Source organism: Nelumbo lutea, chromosome 3 (assembly GCF_056320005.1).
Source record: "Nelumbo lutea isolate HS-2025 chromosome 3, American lotus-T2T, whole genome shotgun sequence".
In the NCBI taxonomy this organism is placed as follows: domain Eukaryota; kingdom Viridiplantae; phylum Streptophyta; class Magnoliopsida; order Proteales; family Nelumbonaceae; genus Nelumbo; species Nelumbo lutea.
Window position 1 is genome coordinate 59164027 of NC_142686.1, and position 16393 is coordinate 59180419.

Here is a 16393-nt window from a genome sequence, read left to right on the forward strand (position 1 = left end):
TAAAAATTTGGGAACCGAAGATAATAAACAAGGTAAAAATATGAAGTAGCAATAATACACATAGAGTAGAGAAAGACACAACTCCCCCCCTCCTCTCTCTCTCTCTCTCTCTCTCTAGCTGAAATCACAATCTCCTTTTTTTGTTTTCCTAGTTAAAGACTGAGATTCTCTAGTATTCCTTGAATCACAACATATGCCAGAAATCACAATCTCCCCCTTTTTAGTTTTCTCAATTAAAGACTGAAATTCTTTAGAATTGCTTGAATCACAATATGTGGTAATCGCTTATCTATGCAATAAGAGTCTTTCATGAACAAATTAGAGTTTTTGAGGTTTCAGTATGACACGAGCTTAGGACCCTAAGATTCTACTCATTCACATTCACGGTAAGTTGTTAGCCAGGAACTAACAGACTTGATTTTCTTTTCTTTCAGCAGGAGCTTTAAGTTGATTTCAAGGAGAGTGCATTCATATTCAAATTTATCTACTTTTCTTGGAATTCATGTGTGTAGGCCTACAATTGCTCTATCAAGTTCTTCCGCCTGCCATTCCTCATTTAAGAATGGAAGATTATTGACAATACCCTTTTTTAAAATAACTTAGAAAAGGGTAGTTTAGGCATTTAGAAAAATTTAAATAATTAGGTGAATATATTTTTTTTAAATTAACTAACTAAATATTAATAGAGGGGATTCTTTGTCTAATGGCCAAAGTTCGGGGGGTGTTTATCGGAAAAGAAAGTATCATTGACCCCATAGTACAAGGAGATTTTAATTTATCTTTATTTTATATGAATTTTGATATATATAATTGTTTATATATATAATAGTAAAATAATATAATATAATAAAATTATATATATATATATATATATATATATATTATATATGGATTGTTTTGGACTGTGCCGGAACGCGGGCCCGCTTAGTCATGTCATACTGTGCCGACTTCTAAACCTAAAACCACAAGCCCGTCACGATCCATATAATTGTACCATACCCGACACAGCCCATTGTCCGTCGTGGCAAGCCACAGGCCCTCCAAACAACTTCCAGCTTAGACAACAAGCAGCAGCACTAACATCTAGATCCTTCACGATAACCTTCTTCATCCATTACACCACCACGAACAAAACTCACCATGTCAGTGAGATAATGGCTTCTTGACTAACGGATATCATTAATTTATTATTTTACCCTTCTTCTACCGTTAAAATCTTTCTTTTCTATCTTCTTTGTTTAATGCCCGCGTTATTTCCCTTTCTTTCCACGATTCTCTCCTGAAAAACTCCTTCGTAACGACCAACGCCGAGGATGCCCATTTGTTCTACTTGCCTTTCCCCCACGATTCCTCCCGTAACTACAGAGGGATCGTCCGGTTGATTAGGAATCTGCGGACGGACTTCCCCTTTTGGAACCGTACACTCGGGGCTGACCACTTCTACGTCTCTTGTAGCGGGATTGGCATGAACTCCGACAGGAACATCGTCGAAGGTAGGTTCATCCCTCACAAAGATGTCAGCTGTGCTCACCTTAACGACCAACAACTTCACGCGCCGCCCGGCAACGGAACTGCCGAGTACCTGGGCTACTTAAACCTAAACGGCAACGAGGATCAAAATGGGAAGCTTGAATCGATGTTCTCGAACGAATTGCGTGGCGATCCCCAGTTCCTGGTCAAATCCGAGCCGTCTGATCCCGTGTTGTAAGTTCTGCTTGTTTTTCTACGGAGGAAATATTTCAGGAATCGGAGACGCGTTGCAGTTCGGTTGCGTGCCGGTGGTGATTACGGAGCGTCCAATTCTCGGTCTTCCGTTCATGGACGTGCTGAGATGGTCGGAGATCGCTGTGTTTGTGGGGGCAGGAGGAGGGGTTGAGGGGATGAAGAAGTAATTGGATAACACGTGCAAGGGAGATAGATACGAGAATCTAGCGATGGTGGCGACTGGCGAGTCAGCATTTTGTTTGGAATTCGTCCCCGCGGCCGAACAATGCGTTCCACACGGTCATGCATCAGCTGTGGCTGAGACGGTATACGATTAGGGATACGAGATGGGAATCGATTTGAACAGTAAATGTATGTATTTGGATTATGAACAGAGAGATAGATGTTTCCGATAAATGTAAACATATTTCAACTTGGTATCTCTCTCCATTAAAGGTTCTTACTTCTTGGTGTTTGAGCATAATTGAATAAGGCTTAGAGAAATAAAGATGATGTTTGGCATCGATGCAGCACACAGCATCCAGCACACAACAAACAACTCTATTGCAGCAGCAATCTCACCCTACCTAATAAACCCTACAATCATCGCATTTCAGCACACAGCATTCCTTTCAAATGGCATTGCTTTGAATAGCCTAAACGCCTCTGTCGCATCTCTACCCCATTGTCGAGAAAGAAAGTTTTGAAACTATGATCTCTCAACTGATATCGCATGCTCCAGAAGATACAGCAGAAAATGCACTCTGGGTTAAGAGCAAGAAAGATTGAGCTCTTAAGGGAATTTCAGTTTTAAAAAAATGTTTAACAGGCTGATTCACAATCCAGGGGCAGTTTAGTCATGATGTGAATAACTTGGGAGATGTCATGGTGAATTTTAGACGTTTTGAAAAATTCTAATAAATTTAAAAGAATTCATAAAAAATGATGGTGGGTTTTAACAGCAGCTACACTCCCATTGCACAGGTACGGTCTACGAGGGCATTTGGATCATCAGTAATATCCATATGTGTAATCAAACATCACACATAGGCTTGTAACAGTTTTTTTTTGGGTATAATAATATATAATCAGTGGAGTAATTTTGTAATTTTCCTCCATATGCTAATGTCTAAAAGTTGGGGGAAGTTTCAGCCTTTCAGTGGAGGAACTGAACGACCTAATTGCTTTGTCTTTTATTAAACCGCAGGAGACTCAAATAAACAAACAGATCAACAGACAAAGAAGCAGCAGAGAGAGAGAGAGAGAGAGAGAGAAAATGGAGAAGGGCAAGGGAGTCGTAGCACGAAGATGGGCCATCGATTTTACTGATAATTCAACCTCCCCTTCCTCTCGGGATATTCCGGATCCTCTTGGTTATGCTCGAGCTTCTTCAGATCAGGTTTATATATATATATATATTTTTTTTGGTTTTTTTTTTTCAAATTCCATAACAGATTGACACCGCGAGCTTTGTTTTAGGTTCTTATTGCCATTTGTTTCTATCTAGAATCATGAATTTTTTCTTTAAGTTTTATTGATTTTTTGGGTGATTTTCCTGTAGGATGATTCGACTGTTAGTCGCCAAAAGAAGGACGCCGAAGCGAATTGGAAAGCGCAGGTATTTGCGCCTTTGTCCCCCATTAGGGTTACCTTTGATGATAGCTCTCATCTTGTGTAACACTGGCATGAAGTTCTCTGAAATTTCCAATCGTCGGTTCTTTGGGTTAGTGTTTGGAATTGTGATTCAAAACTAATCTACTTGATACACTTATCGATTTTAGATGGTCAATTCCTGAAGTGTTATTTTAGTTTTCGTTTCTTTCTTTTTCTGACTCTATTTTAGAGAATCAAGCAACTCACTATCGTCACTGCTATAGGTTTCTAGTGAGAAGAAGGTTCATAGTCGCATTTAGGGCTAGGAAGCAAGTTTTTACGATTTAATGGGCTGAAATTTTTCGGACATTACATCCGAGATTTTTTTTTTCATAAGTGAGCATTCTTTCCTTCAATTTGTTTAGTTTGATTCTGTTTATCTAGAGCATGCTGTTCAGTTTTCCACTTTAGACGAATTATGATCTCATAATGCTCTTTTGTGACATTTTTTGCTATCTACAAAAATCTGTTTAACATATTCTCATTTTGCACTTCTTTTTCATGAACAGAAAGCTTGGGAAGTGGCCCAATCGCCTTTAAAGAATCTGCTAATGATGGGCTTCATGATGTGGATGGCTGGAAGTGCAGTTCATCTGTTTAGCATTGGCATCACATTTTCAGCTCTTTGGCAACCCATAAACGCCCTCCAAGGGGTTGGAAAGAGTATGCTACAAGACTAGTGTTAGTTTGCTTTAGGTTATTTATTGTTTTACAAAAATGACCATGAAGAGCTTTTTGCAATTTCTGTAATATTATATACATTCTGATAAGTTCTGTTTGTTTAAAAATATTGTGATTAATTAGCATTGTAATTCTTTTAATCGATGCAACTATTGGTTTTTCTGCTTTCAATATTTAGTGTCTAGGAAATTTCTGTATGTTATGTATGAAGTGTATTTTCCTACCAATTGCTATTTCTTGATGCTTTGTTGCTTGTTGGGCATGAAGTGTAGCATCTGGATACTGCAATTTACTATCTTATGCAGATACATCAAGGATTAAGGTACAGAGACAACTTTCTACCAGAAATTGTTGTAGCAGACACTGATCCGATGTTCTTGAAGTGTGCTGACTAAGCACACAGTACTTGTACTTATCAGGAAAAAAAAGAGGAATCTCACCTGGTTAAAATATAATTTGGCATTTTACTGATACTGGAATGTGATCAATGATGCCTTTGTTTTTAATGGCAGGTTTATACTTCCTGGCAGAACATTTTTACAGTTGGTTAATGTTTCTTAATTTAAATTCTAAATCTCGCTTTATTCAATTGGTTAATGTTTTCCCACACTGTTATGATTGTTTCTTTATTCTCTGTTCAACTCAAGAGAGCCTTTTTTTTTTATACAGTAGGATCTCTGAAGGCAGAAACCATCTATTATTGTCTATATAATGTTAAAATGAAAATACTTAGAGATGGAGACTTCCCTGAATTCCTTGCATCTTGTCACCCACAACCAAGTTGTTCCAATAGCTTTTCCAACCGTAGGACATCCTTATTCTTTTATGAGATTCCAGGGATTGGAGGAGTTACATCCAAGCACCCAAAATAGTTTTCCCACTAGGTATTTGTCCCATTCTAGAGTGATTGTTCCTATACAAATTGTTCAAGAACACAAGGGACAAGCCCAGACCATTACGAACACCTGCAGTGTTACAAATCAAGAAATGAGAAGTGCCTTAATAATGTGATCTTGTATTTGAGTTTGCTAAATAGAGGCCTTTGGAGTTTCTCTTATTTTATTTGGGAGGCCCTGACCTTGCCTACTGATTTAAGGTTGGTTCTCTTTCCACAGAAGATCAATGACCTGATCTGTTTATAAAAAATATGGGCATAAGCAATTACTGCGAGCATTCTTTTCCTTGATAGTTTGAGGCTTTTATAGGTTTTTTGTTGTCTGTAGGATTCAGTCTTCCTTCTTTCTCTTACTCATATTCTCCTTTTGTGATTGATCTCTGACTATGTGAGTTGTGACTTCATATTTACTTTCTTTTAATGATGTTTTCCTTATCAATTAAATGAAACCTATCTGCTGGAAGCTAGTGGATGCAACTATCATTTTAGACAAAATTAGATGGTCCAAGTCCCTCTTCTCCCTCCTGGAAGAAGAAGATCTAAGCATTTAACATTTGGAGGAAAATAACTAATTTTTAGTTGGTGGTTACTTACTTTTTTGTTATTATAAGTAACTTGGAATGTTTAAAACATAAATGAATATAGATCTAATTATGCCAGATCATAGAATTTAGAGGAGCTATTTGGTAATTCTTATTTCCATTTTTGCCTTTATGCTATGGAAAATATCTCACATCCAAGTTGAGAGTTAGGAGTTACTCATGTTTAAGTCTATGATATCCAGATACCTGTACATGCCTAGTGCACCGATGTCAAATACGATACTTATCAAATATGATAGAGATACTGCATAGGTACTTCTAGATGTATTTTATTATATCTACACTTTTGAAAATATGTAAAATGGTATGCTTAAACTTCAAAAATCTGCACATGTTAAAAACTTAATTAAATTTGGCAGGACATAAGTCTTTACTAATGTCATTTAGCTTCAAAAACCAGATATAAATGCATGATACAAGCATATTAAATGGGATAGATACCTGTATCTATATGCAGAATTTTAGGAAATGGAGAGTTGTATCCCCATTTCCCATATCCATATCTGATTATAAAAATGCCATTACCTAATGTCAGTCCTAGCTATCTGGTGTCTTGGGAGGGTAGACTGGGTACAGTCTTGCCATTTTTTGCACAAAGTAGCAGCTATCAGATTCAAACCCACTATCCGTGTTCTCATGCATGCCAGCCTGGGATTTTACCATTACACCAAGTAATTTGAAACAAAAAACAGTTGACCTTATGACATTATGTTGCACTTTGTATTCCCCATTTGACATTGTTCCAGGCACATCTGTTGACTATCAATAACAATCACAATATGGAATTCCCACTTGAACTCAACCGATCTGAAACACCAACATTTGCACAGCTAATTTTCATATATTATGAGATTAGTTTTTCCATATGTTATGGCATACTACTTGGAACATGTAGTTGTGCCATGTAAAGTGTTTAAGAATAACATGAGATGAAATATGTATATATTGTTAAAAAATAAATGATGCATATATTCTAGACTTAGTTGAAAGCAGGAGAAATGTAGGTGGTGTTTAGCATGGCTTTTTGTTTGAAAAGTAAAAGGGAAAAAAATTATTAATGAAAGCAAAAACAGGTACAGCTAGATGGGGTGTCAAGGCAACACCTACCCATACACTCAATAGAAAAATAGACTAATTGTTCAAAATACATAACATCAACTGAAATAACTATCAAAGTCACAGGCTTGTCCTTCCCCTAAATCTTCTTTTTTTATCTGAGCAAATTCAGGGTGAACCAGCACCAAGTCAGAAGAGACTTTGCTAATAGCCACCACTAATTTTTTCAAACTCCAGCATTTGTCTTCAAAACAACTCCCATTCCTTTCCTTCCATATGCACCAGCAAACTGCAAAAGGATTGCAGGACCATAGAAGCTTGGCCTTCTTACAACCTTTGAACTTTGGCCATGAAGAAAAGATCTGAGCAGGGGAACCAGGTTGGGGATATCTCACCCTAAACAATGCAGAAAATAGCTTCTACATGAAAATAGTCACCTTGCAATGGATAAAAAGGTGGCACACAGATTCCTCTTGCTCTCTGCATAAGTAGCACACGCTAACAAGACAGAAACCTCTGTTCTTAAGGTGATCATCAGTGAGTACAGTATCCATAGAAATAAGCCAAGCTAAAGCTCAGGGGCACTGGGTTGCCCTAAATGCCCACACTTGGGTCAATCTTGAGATAATTTTTGCACAATGCTATTTATCAAAAAAAAAAAAAATCTTGTACAATGCTGAATACCAAGCAAGGTTCAAATTTTCAATACGATATGCCCCATATTGGGCGTATCATATCGGGCACTTCATGATACACCTATTTACAGGTGTTTCAGAAACTGGCCTCTGTTTAATGCAAAATATAGTTAAAAATAGGCCCAAAAACGAAATTTTGAAAAAAAAAAACTAAAAAAATATAAAAGCGTGCCATTTTAAGTACCGATACACCCCTGCTGATACACAGGGGCGTATTGATATTTTGAACCTTGATACCAAGATTTGACTGTATATTTTCCATTAGATCACTCATTCCACCACAGCTCATTTCTCGAATGGTCTGTAACCTTAATGCCTTCTGATCCCCATGACACTTAAAACATTGGTTGATGGAGACCTCATGCTCAGAGAGTGTACAGCCTTGGACACACCTCCATCAGCTTATCCACCCCACTCCAATCATCTTCCCAAAACCTTATCCTCTCCTCATCTCCAAACAAGAAACAACTGAAGTTTTTAAACTCCTGGTTAAATTTCATAATACCTTTCCACACACAAACTCCATTGGAAGCCCTGACCTCCCTTGATTCCCAACCAAACCTAACCAGTCCATATTTCCCCACCACCACTCTCATCCATAATGATTGACTCTCCCTCTCCAACCCAAACCTCCACAACCATTTCCCAAGAAGAGCTTTATTAAAAAATCTCACTCTTCTAATCCCCAAACCCCCTCCCTATTTTGGTCTGCATACTCTATTCCCATTTCACCAAGTGGAGTTTCTTGTCACCCCCTCCTTCCACTCCTTCCCAAAGAAAGTCCTTCTATAGAAGAGACAAATAGTATGTTGGAAGATTTGACAATACACTTCTAATGAGAATAATTCTCCCTCCCAAAGACAAATATCTTGCTTTCCACCCATCCAATCTTTTTTGCCCCCACCAGCAAACCCAAGTAATAAAAAGGGAGCTCACCAATCTTGCATTCAAAGGCATTTGCACAATCTGTTAACACCTCCCTACTCACCTCCCCCACTCCAATTAGAATACTATTAGACAAATTCACCTTCGAACCAGTTAACAGCTCAAAATTAACTAATACAGCCTCAAATTAAGAACTCGTTCCACTGGAGCACCAAGAAAAACAAGTGTATCATCTGCAAGAGATGCAAGGGCCGTCTACCAACTGAGAAGCCTTCAAATAAACCCAACTGAACTCCTCTCGACAGAAGCAAATTCAACACTTGCATCATTAAGACAAAAAGAAGAGGAGAAATTGGGTCACCTTGTCTTAGACCCCTTAGTGCTTTGAAAAATTCTGAGGAAACCCCATTTAAGAGGACCGAGAAGGAAACCGAGGATACACATGCATACATCCAGCTTCTCCATCTCTTCCCGAAATCCATAAGCCTTTGAACCTCCTCCAAAAAACCTCACTCCACATGATCATAAGCCTTCTCAATGTCTATTTTGCATACCAGCCCTGCCCTCCCATTCTGATTCTTGAATCAATAACTTCACTAGCCACTAGCACACCATCCAGAATTTGCTTTCCCTCTATAAACGTCATCTGAGTCTCCCCACCCCCACCTCATGGATTGCATTCCTTAACCCCTTTCACAGCTCCTTTGTGATCAGCTTATATGGACTGCTAACTAAACTGATGTAAACACCTTAAGCACCATGTGGAATTGTCTTTACCAAACAGGTTTCTAATGTTTTTGGTGTTGTGTTGCTGATTGAGGCAAAAACAGCAAGGCAATTCCAAAAATGGCAGTCATTCCATATACCACTATAATCATTTAAGTTGTATAGAAGAGTGGCATGTCTTTGAGATGAAATAAGGCATTGTATTTGGCATGGCCAAATTTCAGAAAATAGAGTATCATTGTCACTGTGGTTCATGTGTAGAATTGTTTGTGTGTGTGTGTGTTTGCGCTCTTCACTCATTTAACTAAAATATGCTTTTAAATTTGATAGGATGATGCAAGCACAATTACATTGCTCCCAGGTGCAGCTTGCTGCAAACCCCTCTCTCCTACCCACAGACACTTAAAAGACAAAATAAAGAAAAGAAGCTAAAAATAAGAAAGAGAAGACATAAGGGATTTTATGCTGCTTTTTCTTTCTGTTTCTTGTATTAAAATATCTAGCATTTGCATTTTCTTTTACTTCAGAGATTGCTTAGACTAAGTAATATCCAATTCTGATTTAATCATGTCCAATGCCACTTGTGCAGTTTTTGAGCCTTACAAGGATTCAAAAGTAGATATTCTTGCACCCAAGTTACTTTTTATTGCCTTGAACCTGGTAGGTCTAGCATTGGGTGTCTGGAAGGTAAGAGGCACTTGTTTGACATCATATTGATGCAATGACACCTTTTCTTGCACTACCAACCATTAAGTAATCAGGTATTCCTGGTTATTCATTTGTGTTTATTTTCTTATGACAGCTCAATACATTGGGTCTTCTTCCAACACATGCATCAGATTGGGTATCGTCCTTACCCCCTGCTCAGGTGCAGTATACTTTCCAAATTGGATGAATTTAGATTCAGTGTCCTTTATCTTTACCCTTTTCTAAAGTATATAGCTTGCTCTTTGTTTCTGGAAACAAATGTGCAGCGTAGGTAGCTGTTTTGAACAATACTCATAACTGAATAAGCCGAAGGCCAATTAGGTTTATAATCCCACTGCAGTCATTTCTGAGCCCATTGTGTAAACTTCCACTTAAAATTGAAGGGTCACACTTCTGAGATTTAAGGGGGTGGGGTGGTAATAAAAAAGATAAGAAGAGAACAAGTAGGGAGCAAATTGCTGCTTAGGTACATTGTACTGGAGTAAATAGTTGACAGAAGTGTGATCCTTTTGCTCCAGCAAGTGTCTAATTAACACAAAGTGAGCAAAATCCAACATGTATAACAAGGGTCAAGTCATAGTGTGGCATCTAATGGGGTTTAAAGATAAATAGTTGACAGTGGGTACAAAATTTGGGTGAGAACAATGTGGAAAAAAAAAACAAGCTGACAAAAAATCGTAATTTGATTTGGGATGTCTGATTTCTTCTTTCTTATTTCTTACCATAAAAATTTCTATATGGTAAGTTTACTAGGGATCTCTATCCCTGATGTCTCTTTGATAAAATGCATTTTGGTCTTTATTTTATTTGAAGAAAATGATGTATTTCAATGGGCATTTTGAGAAAGGCATTAGATGACAAGTTTGGAAGGTTTAGCAGGAAAATGCAGTAGGCTCCAAGTATCTTTATTAATTTTGATTTTGGATTTTCATTTTTTAATGTTTAAAACTTGAAAAAAAAAAGTTGTTTTTAAAATCCTGCTTTACCCTATATTTTAGGGTAAATTATAGACTGCCACCCTGTACTTTGGGGGTAGTGATTCCCCTGAACTTTCAAATTCCAGCACATTGCACCTGCCTTATTTATGGGCTTGACTGTTAAGGTAAAATTACTAAAATTCCCATTTAAAGTTTGACAGTCTGAGAGAAGAAAGTACAAAAATAACAAAAAATAGGCATGTTAAAGCATGGTATCTCTTGTTTTTAATTTTTTAAGTTGTTTTATTTTTTTGCAATTTTTTGTGTTTTCTGTATTTCCTTTTTCCCGTTTTCCTATTTTTTGTTGTATTTTCTGCAGTTTTATATTTTTCTGTATTTTGTTGTATTTTTCTCTTGGCCTTCATTTTTTGTTGTATTTCCTGTATTTTCTGCAATTTCTTATTATTTCTTTATTTTCGTTTTTTGTTTATTTTATCAATTTTCGGTGAGATGGTTTCATAAAATGATATAAGGGTAGTTTGGGTTTTTGAAATGTTTAAACATGCACATAAGAATCTTTTCTGAAGTTAAACTTATGGAATGCTAACGGCAAGGTTCAAAGTATCGGTAAGTATCGGCCCGTATTGGTCAATATGTATCATGCCGATGGCTTACCAATATGCCCCTCCAGGGGTTGTATCGGGTCAGCCACCGGTTCAGAGGGTAGCCGGGCCTTAAATCAATCCCTCTGAACCAGTTTCGAAAAAAATAAATGAAACTTAAAAAAAAAAATTACTGATACAGGCCAATACACCCTACTGATGTCGATATTTAGAACCTTGGCTAACGGCAGCGCTAAAGTGCTAGAATCTGAAAGTTTAGGATCGGTCTTTGTCACAAATGAAAGTTTGGGGGGACAATGTCACTACCCCCAAATTACAGGGGGTAATTTGTAATTGACCTTTTATTTTATTTCAAAGAAACTATTTTTCTGTTGGACCGTTAATGAAAAGCAACAGTACTTAATGGGAGCATCTATCAGTTACTGATCAGAGAATAAAAAGGAAGTCTGAATAGTTATGGTTTTTGACTTGTCTGTTAAAGGCTTAAAGGAAACATATTTGTTTAAAACTGATATTAAATTTCTGGTTAGATAGATGAGAAACAACTTACATACATGAAGGCGACCAGATTGGATTATACTTGTGTTGATGTGCCAAAGTGCAATGTTTATGCATAAAATGATTGGACTCCTGACAAATGCTCTCATGTTGACTCTATTGGGTACACTCAGGATGGAAAAGTGTAACCACTTAAAATGTAATTAAGTTGTCAATTCACCTCGACTTTTGTGGACAAATTTCAGACATGGTTTGAATATAACTCCAGTTGGATTTGCAAACCTGTCCAAGTAGCCGTCTTGTTTTCTCGGGAAGAAGCAACCCTTGTAATATTGGCTTTTGTTGCAAAGTTGGCAAACTTGTAAACACTTGTGAAGCCACTTAACATCCAACATCCAAGTGTTTCTGTGTTTTCAGGAGATTGAATATGCTGGCGGGGGCATTCCACTCCATTAATGCGTTGATTGGTTTGGTTGTGCAACATAGTCAGTTTCTATAACCAGGTGATGTACAAGGGATTACTGGAGGGAACTTGCTCTCTTGGAGACGGAGACTATATTTTATCTGTGGTTCTCCAGGCAATATATGCCGCATGGTTCGACTGTTTCTCTTACATGGATGGTGGATCAGGCGATTCAATTATCTGGGCCTAGGAAGAGAACTAAGACACGTTGATGGCTGCCCTTTTTACCTTGACAACATTTGTATTTTTGGTAAACTGTTGGGAAGTGCGTTAATATACTGCGACATGTTACCTGTTACAAAGATTCTTTTTGTTGATCAAATTCCATATTTGAATTGTGCTAATGTGCTTTATAAAAACAGGTTATTCATCTCTAGATAAGGGAGCAAATAATTTCCGGAGATTTACAATCTGAACCACAACAGAACAAGGTTTACAATCATTTTGTTGTATCATATCGTATTTTTGAATAATTAATTCATATGGGAACAGTCAGAGATGGGGTGTTTCTTAATTTTTTCACTGTATCGTCCTGTATCAGTAATATATTAGTTGAAAGTTTATCGGTGCTGTATCGACTGATACACTACCGTATTGATGGATACACTGAATTCTTAAAGGACGGAAACGAGAGGGGGAAAGAAGACTTCTAACCCTTGAAGGAAGTTTGCACTTTTTACTTCCAAAATCCTATAAAACAACAAACCCAGTCCCAAATTGGGAGATTTACAAAAAAAAAAAAAAGAAAAAAAAAAACGTCTCAATCATCAAGGTTTGTGAAGATTTTTGAAGATTAAGAAAATACTGTCAAAATAGGTATTCTTTTCAATTTTTCTTATAATATATATTGTATTTTTCTTTTCTTTTGTTTTTTTTTTTTGTTTGAACGCTTAAGAATGGTTAACCTATCTTGAATTACATTTCTTGTGTTGAAAATCATAGATTTTTTTGGTGTTATGAATAGATTTATGGATTTTTTAAGAAAATTGGAGAAAATATAAAATAACCAAAAAAGAAATATTTGTTTATTTTTTCATAAAAATTAAGAATGTTGTAGATTTATGGATGATTTATCATATCCTTAGAAAAATTGAGATTTATTTTTCAATATTTTATTTTGATCTTCTGTAATTATTAGAATTAAAATATAAATAATAATTATTTATATTTTTTTGTTATCTACCCGTAAAGATTGAGTATGTTGTAGATCAATGGATGATTTATCATATCCATGTAACAAATGAAATTTCTTCTTCATTATTTTCTTTTTACTTTTTTGTAATTTTGGAATTAAATAATAAAAAATAATTATTTATATTTTCTTGTGATTGTTAAGGATTGAGTATGTCGTAGATATGTGGATGATTTATCATATTCATAGAGTAATTGGAGTTTCTTCTTCAATATTTATTTATCCATTTTTGGAATTTTTGGAATTAAAAAAATAGATAGTAATTATTTCAATAAAATAATTATTAATTATATGTTCACTTAGAAGTTGTGCCAATGTATATTTTATGGTTGAATAGGACAATTAAATATAGGTTTTTAATGAAATTTGAAAACTAGATAAAATTACAGAAAAAATAAATTAATATATTCTATATGATATTATGATACAATTATGATTTTTTTAATTAAGAAGTGGAAATTGATATATCCATAAACCTATACAATTTTATGTAAAAAATAATTTTTGAATTTTTATTTACTTTCTAAAATAAAAATAAATAGAAAATAACTATTTAAATACCAAAAGAATTATCACTTACATTCTTTTGAATGATTTCTATTTTAAGGAGATAATTAAATTCTTTCATTGTAGTCTCTTAGGAAGTAAGAAATATGAAATAAAATGTGAAATGTTAAGTGTAGACATGATAGTTAAATACTTGGAGAAATTTGAATATGTTCTTATATGTTTATATATTTTTCTTCATAAAACCTACTATAATATGTGATTTTTATGTGTATAAAACTTATTGAAGGCTTATATTTAGTATTGATGTATTTTTATAATATATTGAAGTATCTATAATATATAGTGTTTTCATGCATATTTTAGTTTTTCTTTTGAATACTCATGTGTATCCAACACATATCTTATTAAAATTGTCTTTCCAAAACACTTTATGTTTCTGATACTTTAAACCTTGGTCGCTTGTGAATAAAGTGGTAAAAGGATTTTATAAATGGTCATTGACAAAGAAAGATCTTAGTTTTTTGAATATTCATACGTATCCAAGGCATATATTATTCTCTGACAAAGACAGATCAAAGATCATGAAAGCTATATCCATCTATTTTCTCAATGGAAATGTTTAACAAGCTACGACAAAGATAATAGAATGTAAACATGAACATACTGGTCAGAAGTCATTTTGTTATTATAAGAAGGATTAAAATAGGTTTTCTAGCTGATAAGAGAATTTTTTCGGCCATAATAACAAAAAACAAAAACAAAATCAGCCCATTTCAGATCCCTTCTCTCTCGCCTACAATCATCTTCTTCTCTCTTGCTTGCGATCATCTTCTTCTCTCTTAATTCTCTTCTCTTCTTCTCTTTAATCGCTTAAAGTCTCCCTGCATCTCTTGTTCTCTGCTCGTTTGAGTGGAGTCTATTTTCACATCTACATCTTTTGGAAGGGAAGGAATCTCCCTACACCTTTGCATCTTTCGGTTCTTTACTCACTTATTTGAGTGGAGGAGTCTCTTTCACTATTGTCTCTCTTGTTCTGCTCACCTCTATCTCTCCCGTTCCATTCTTCAGATCTTGTATTCTCTAGTAAGATGTCTCTGTTTTTCTCACAAGTAGGGCTAATCATATAGTTTGTTTTTTTAGTTCTTCAAGAACACCAAATCCTTTCACTTATTTATTTGAAATCGTTCACAACTTTCTGGGTGTTTTGACAAAACTATTGGGAGGAATAATGAATAAATTGCTTTGGAGGGGGAGAGGGTTGGTTACTGCTCATAGTTTAGGCAGCCCAAAATGATGGCAGTGCATAAATTTAAGATGGTGAAAAGAATTTTTTGATAGGAGCGCGATTGAAATTAGGATACATTAAAAGTTGTGATAGGATAACCATCAACGTTGCCAATGTTGATTGGGAGAGGAAGTTAGTAGTTGTTACTGAACAACCACTAAGGGATTGGAGGAGAATTGCAAATGGTGTGATAAAAGGCTTAATGTTAAAATCCACCACAATATTAGCCCCTTTCGATAAGTGTAATGCTCTCTTGGAGTGGTAGGTTAGGAGGCTGGGGTTGATGCATCATGTTTTCAAATAGAGTCTGATAATATTACTATATTTAGGTGGAGCCCTTTGTCTAATTCCAAAATTCTGCATGTGCAATTGTCCCTTAGGTGTCTTCTCAATTATAAATTTAGGTTGTTGACAACAGGGATGTGAAGAATGCAAGAGGAGATGCTTGAGTGCTTGTCTAGGGAGAGGTTGAAAAGTCTAGGGAAGGAGGGTGTTAAGGTAGAATTCCGCAATTGGGAGCTGTTAGACAGTCTTTTATGCCCTTAGCTTCAATCGGATTGATGTACTTTTGTTATTTAGTGAAAATAAATTAAAGTGCATGTTTGATTCATGTTGTTTGGTATAATTATGTGTAAGACCCTAAAACTAGACATTTAAAGAAACTTGTGTTAGTTTTAAATATTCACAGCCATTGGATAAGTCTAGGGAGATTTATCCTGCCAAGGCTGATACTGGTGTGCCACCAAGTGTTGGGATGGCTTGTTTCGGCCATCAGGGTAAGACCCAAGGCACATGCAGTATGGGATTGCTTGAACCCTTGAACCGGACCAGATTTCCAGTATTGCCCTAGACCTTGGAGACAGATGGGCAAAACTGAAAAGTTACACCTGACCCCTACACTCGATTATGACACATCACTAGGTGTCGGATCGGGCTGTCTTTGATGTGTCAATCAGTGAGATCCTTAGTGGGGGTCAAAACCTGGACATGTTGTGGCAGTCTGAGAATTCATCTGAGTGAGTGGTCATAGTGACAGGATCAGCCCCTTTGTCGGACAATGGTAATGATCGGGAATGCACTCTCTCTGATGGAAAACAAACTGCCGGCAGTTGATTTCAATCGTTGGAATTTTGTTTTGCAAAATTAAGATATATATATATATATATATATATATATATATATATATATATATATATATATATATATGTACGGTTTCAAAAGATTTGCAAAAGGTTTTAATTCCCAGGATCCATGTGAGTAGAGAGTGCGGCACTGTTCCTTGCAGCCGAGGGAGAGGTCT

General features: G+C 36.0%; 1 protein-coding gene across 1 annotated transcript; it reads left to right on the forward strand.

Moving 5' to 3' along the window:
- Positions 1 to 2813: 2813 nt before the first annotated feature.
- On the forward strand, positions 2814 to 12450 carry LOC148865190 (uncharacterized). The gene is made up of 6 exons (XM_088978571.1): positions 2814 to 3103; positions 3266 to 3322; positions 3867 to 4020; positions 9487 to 9584; positions 9700 to 9765; positions 12061 to 12450. Exons 1-6 carry the CDS (start codon positions 2981 to 2983, stop codon positions 12097 to 12099), a joined length of 537 nt encoding a protein of 178 aa, XP_088834697.1. The 5' UTR covers positions 2814 to 2980; the 3' UTR covers positions 12100 to 12450.
- The last annotated feature ends 3943 nt before the right edge of the window (positions 12451 to 16393 follow it).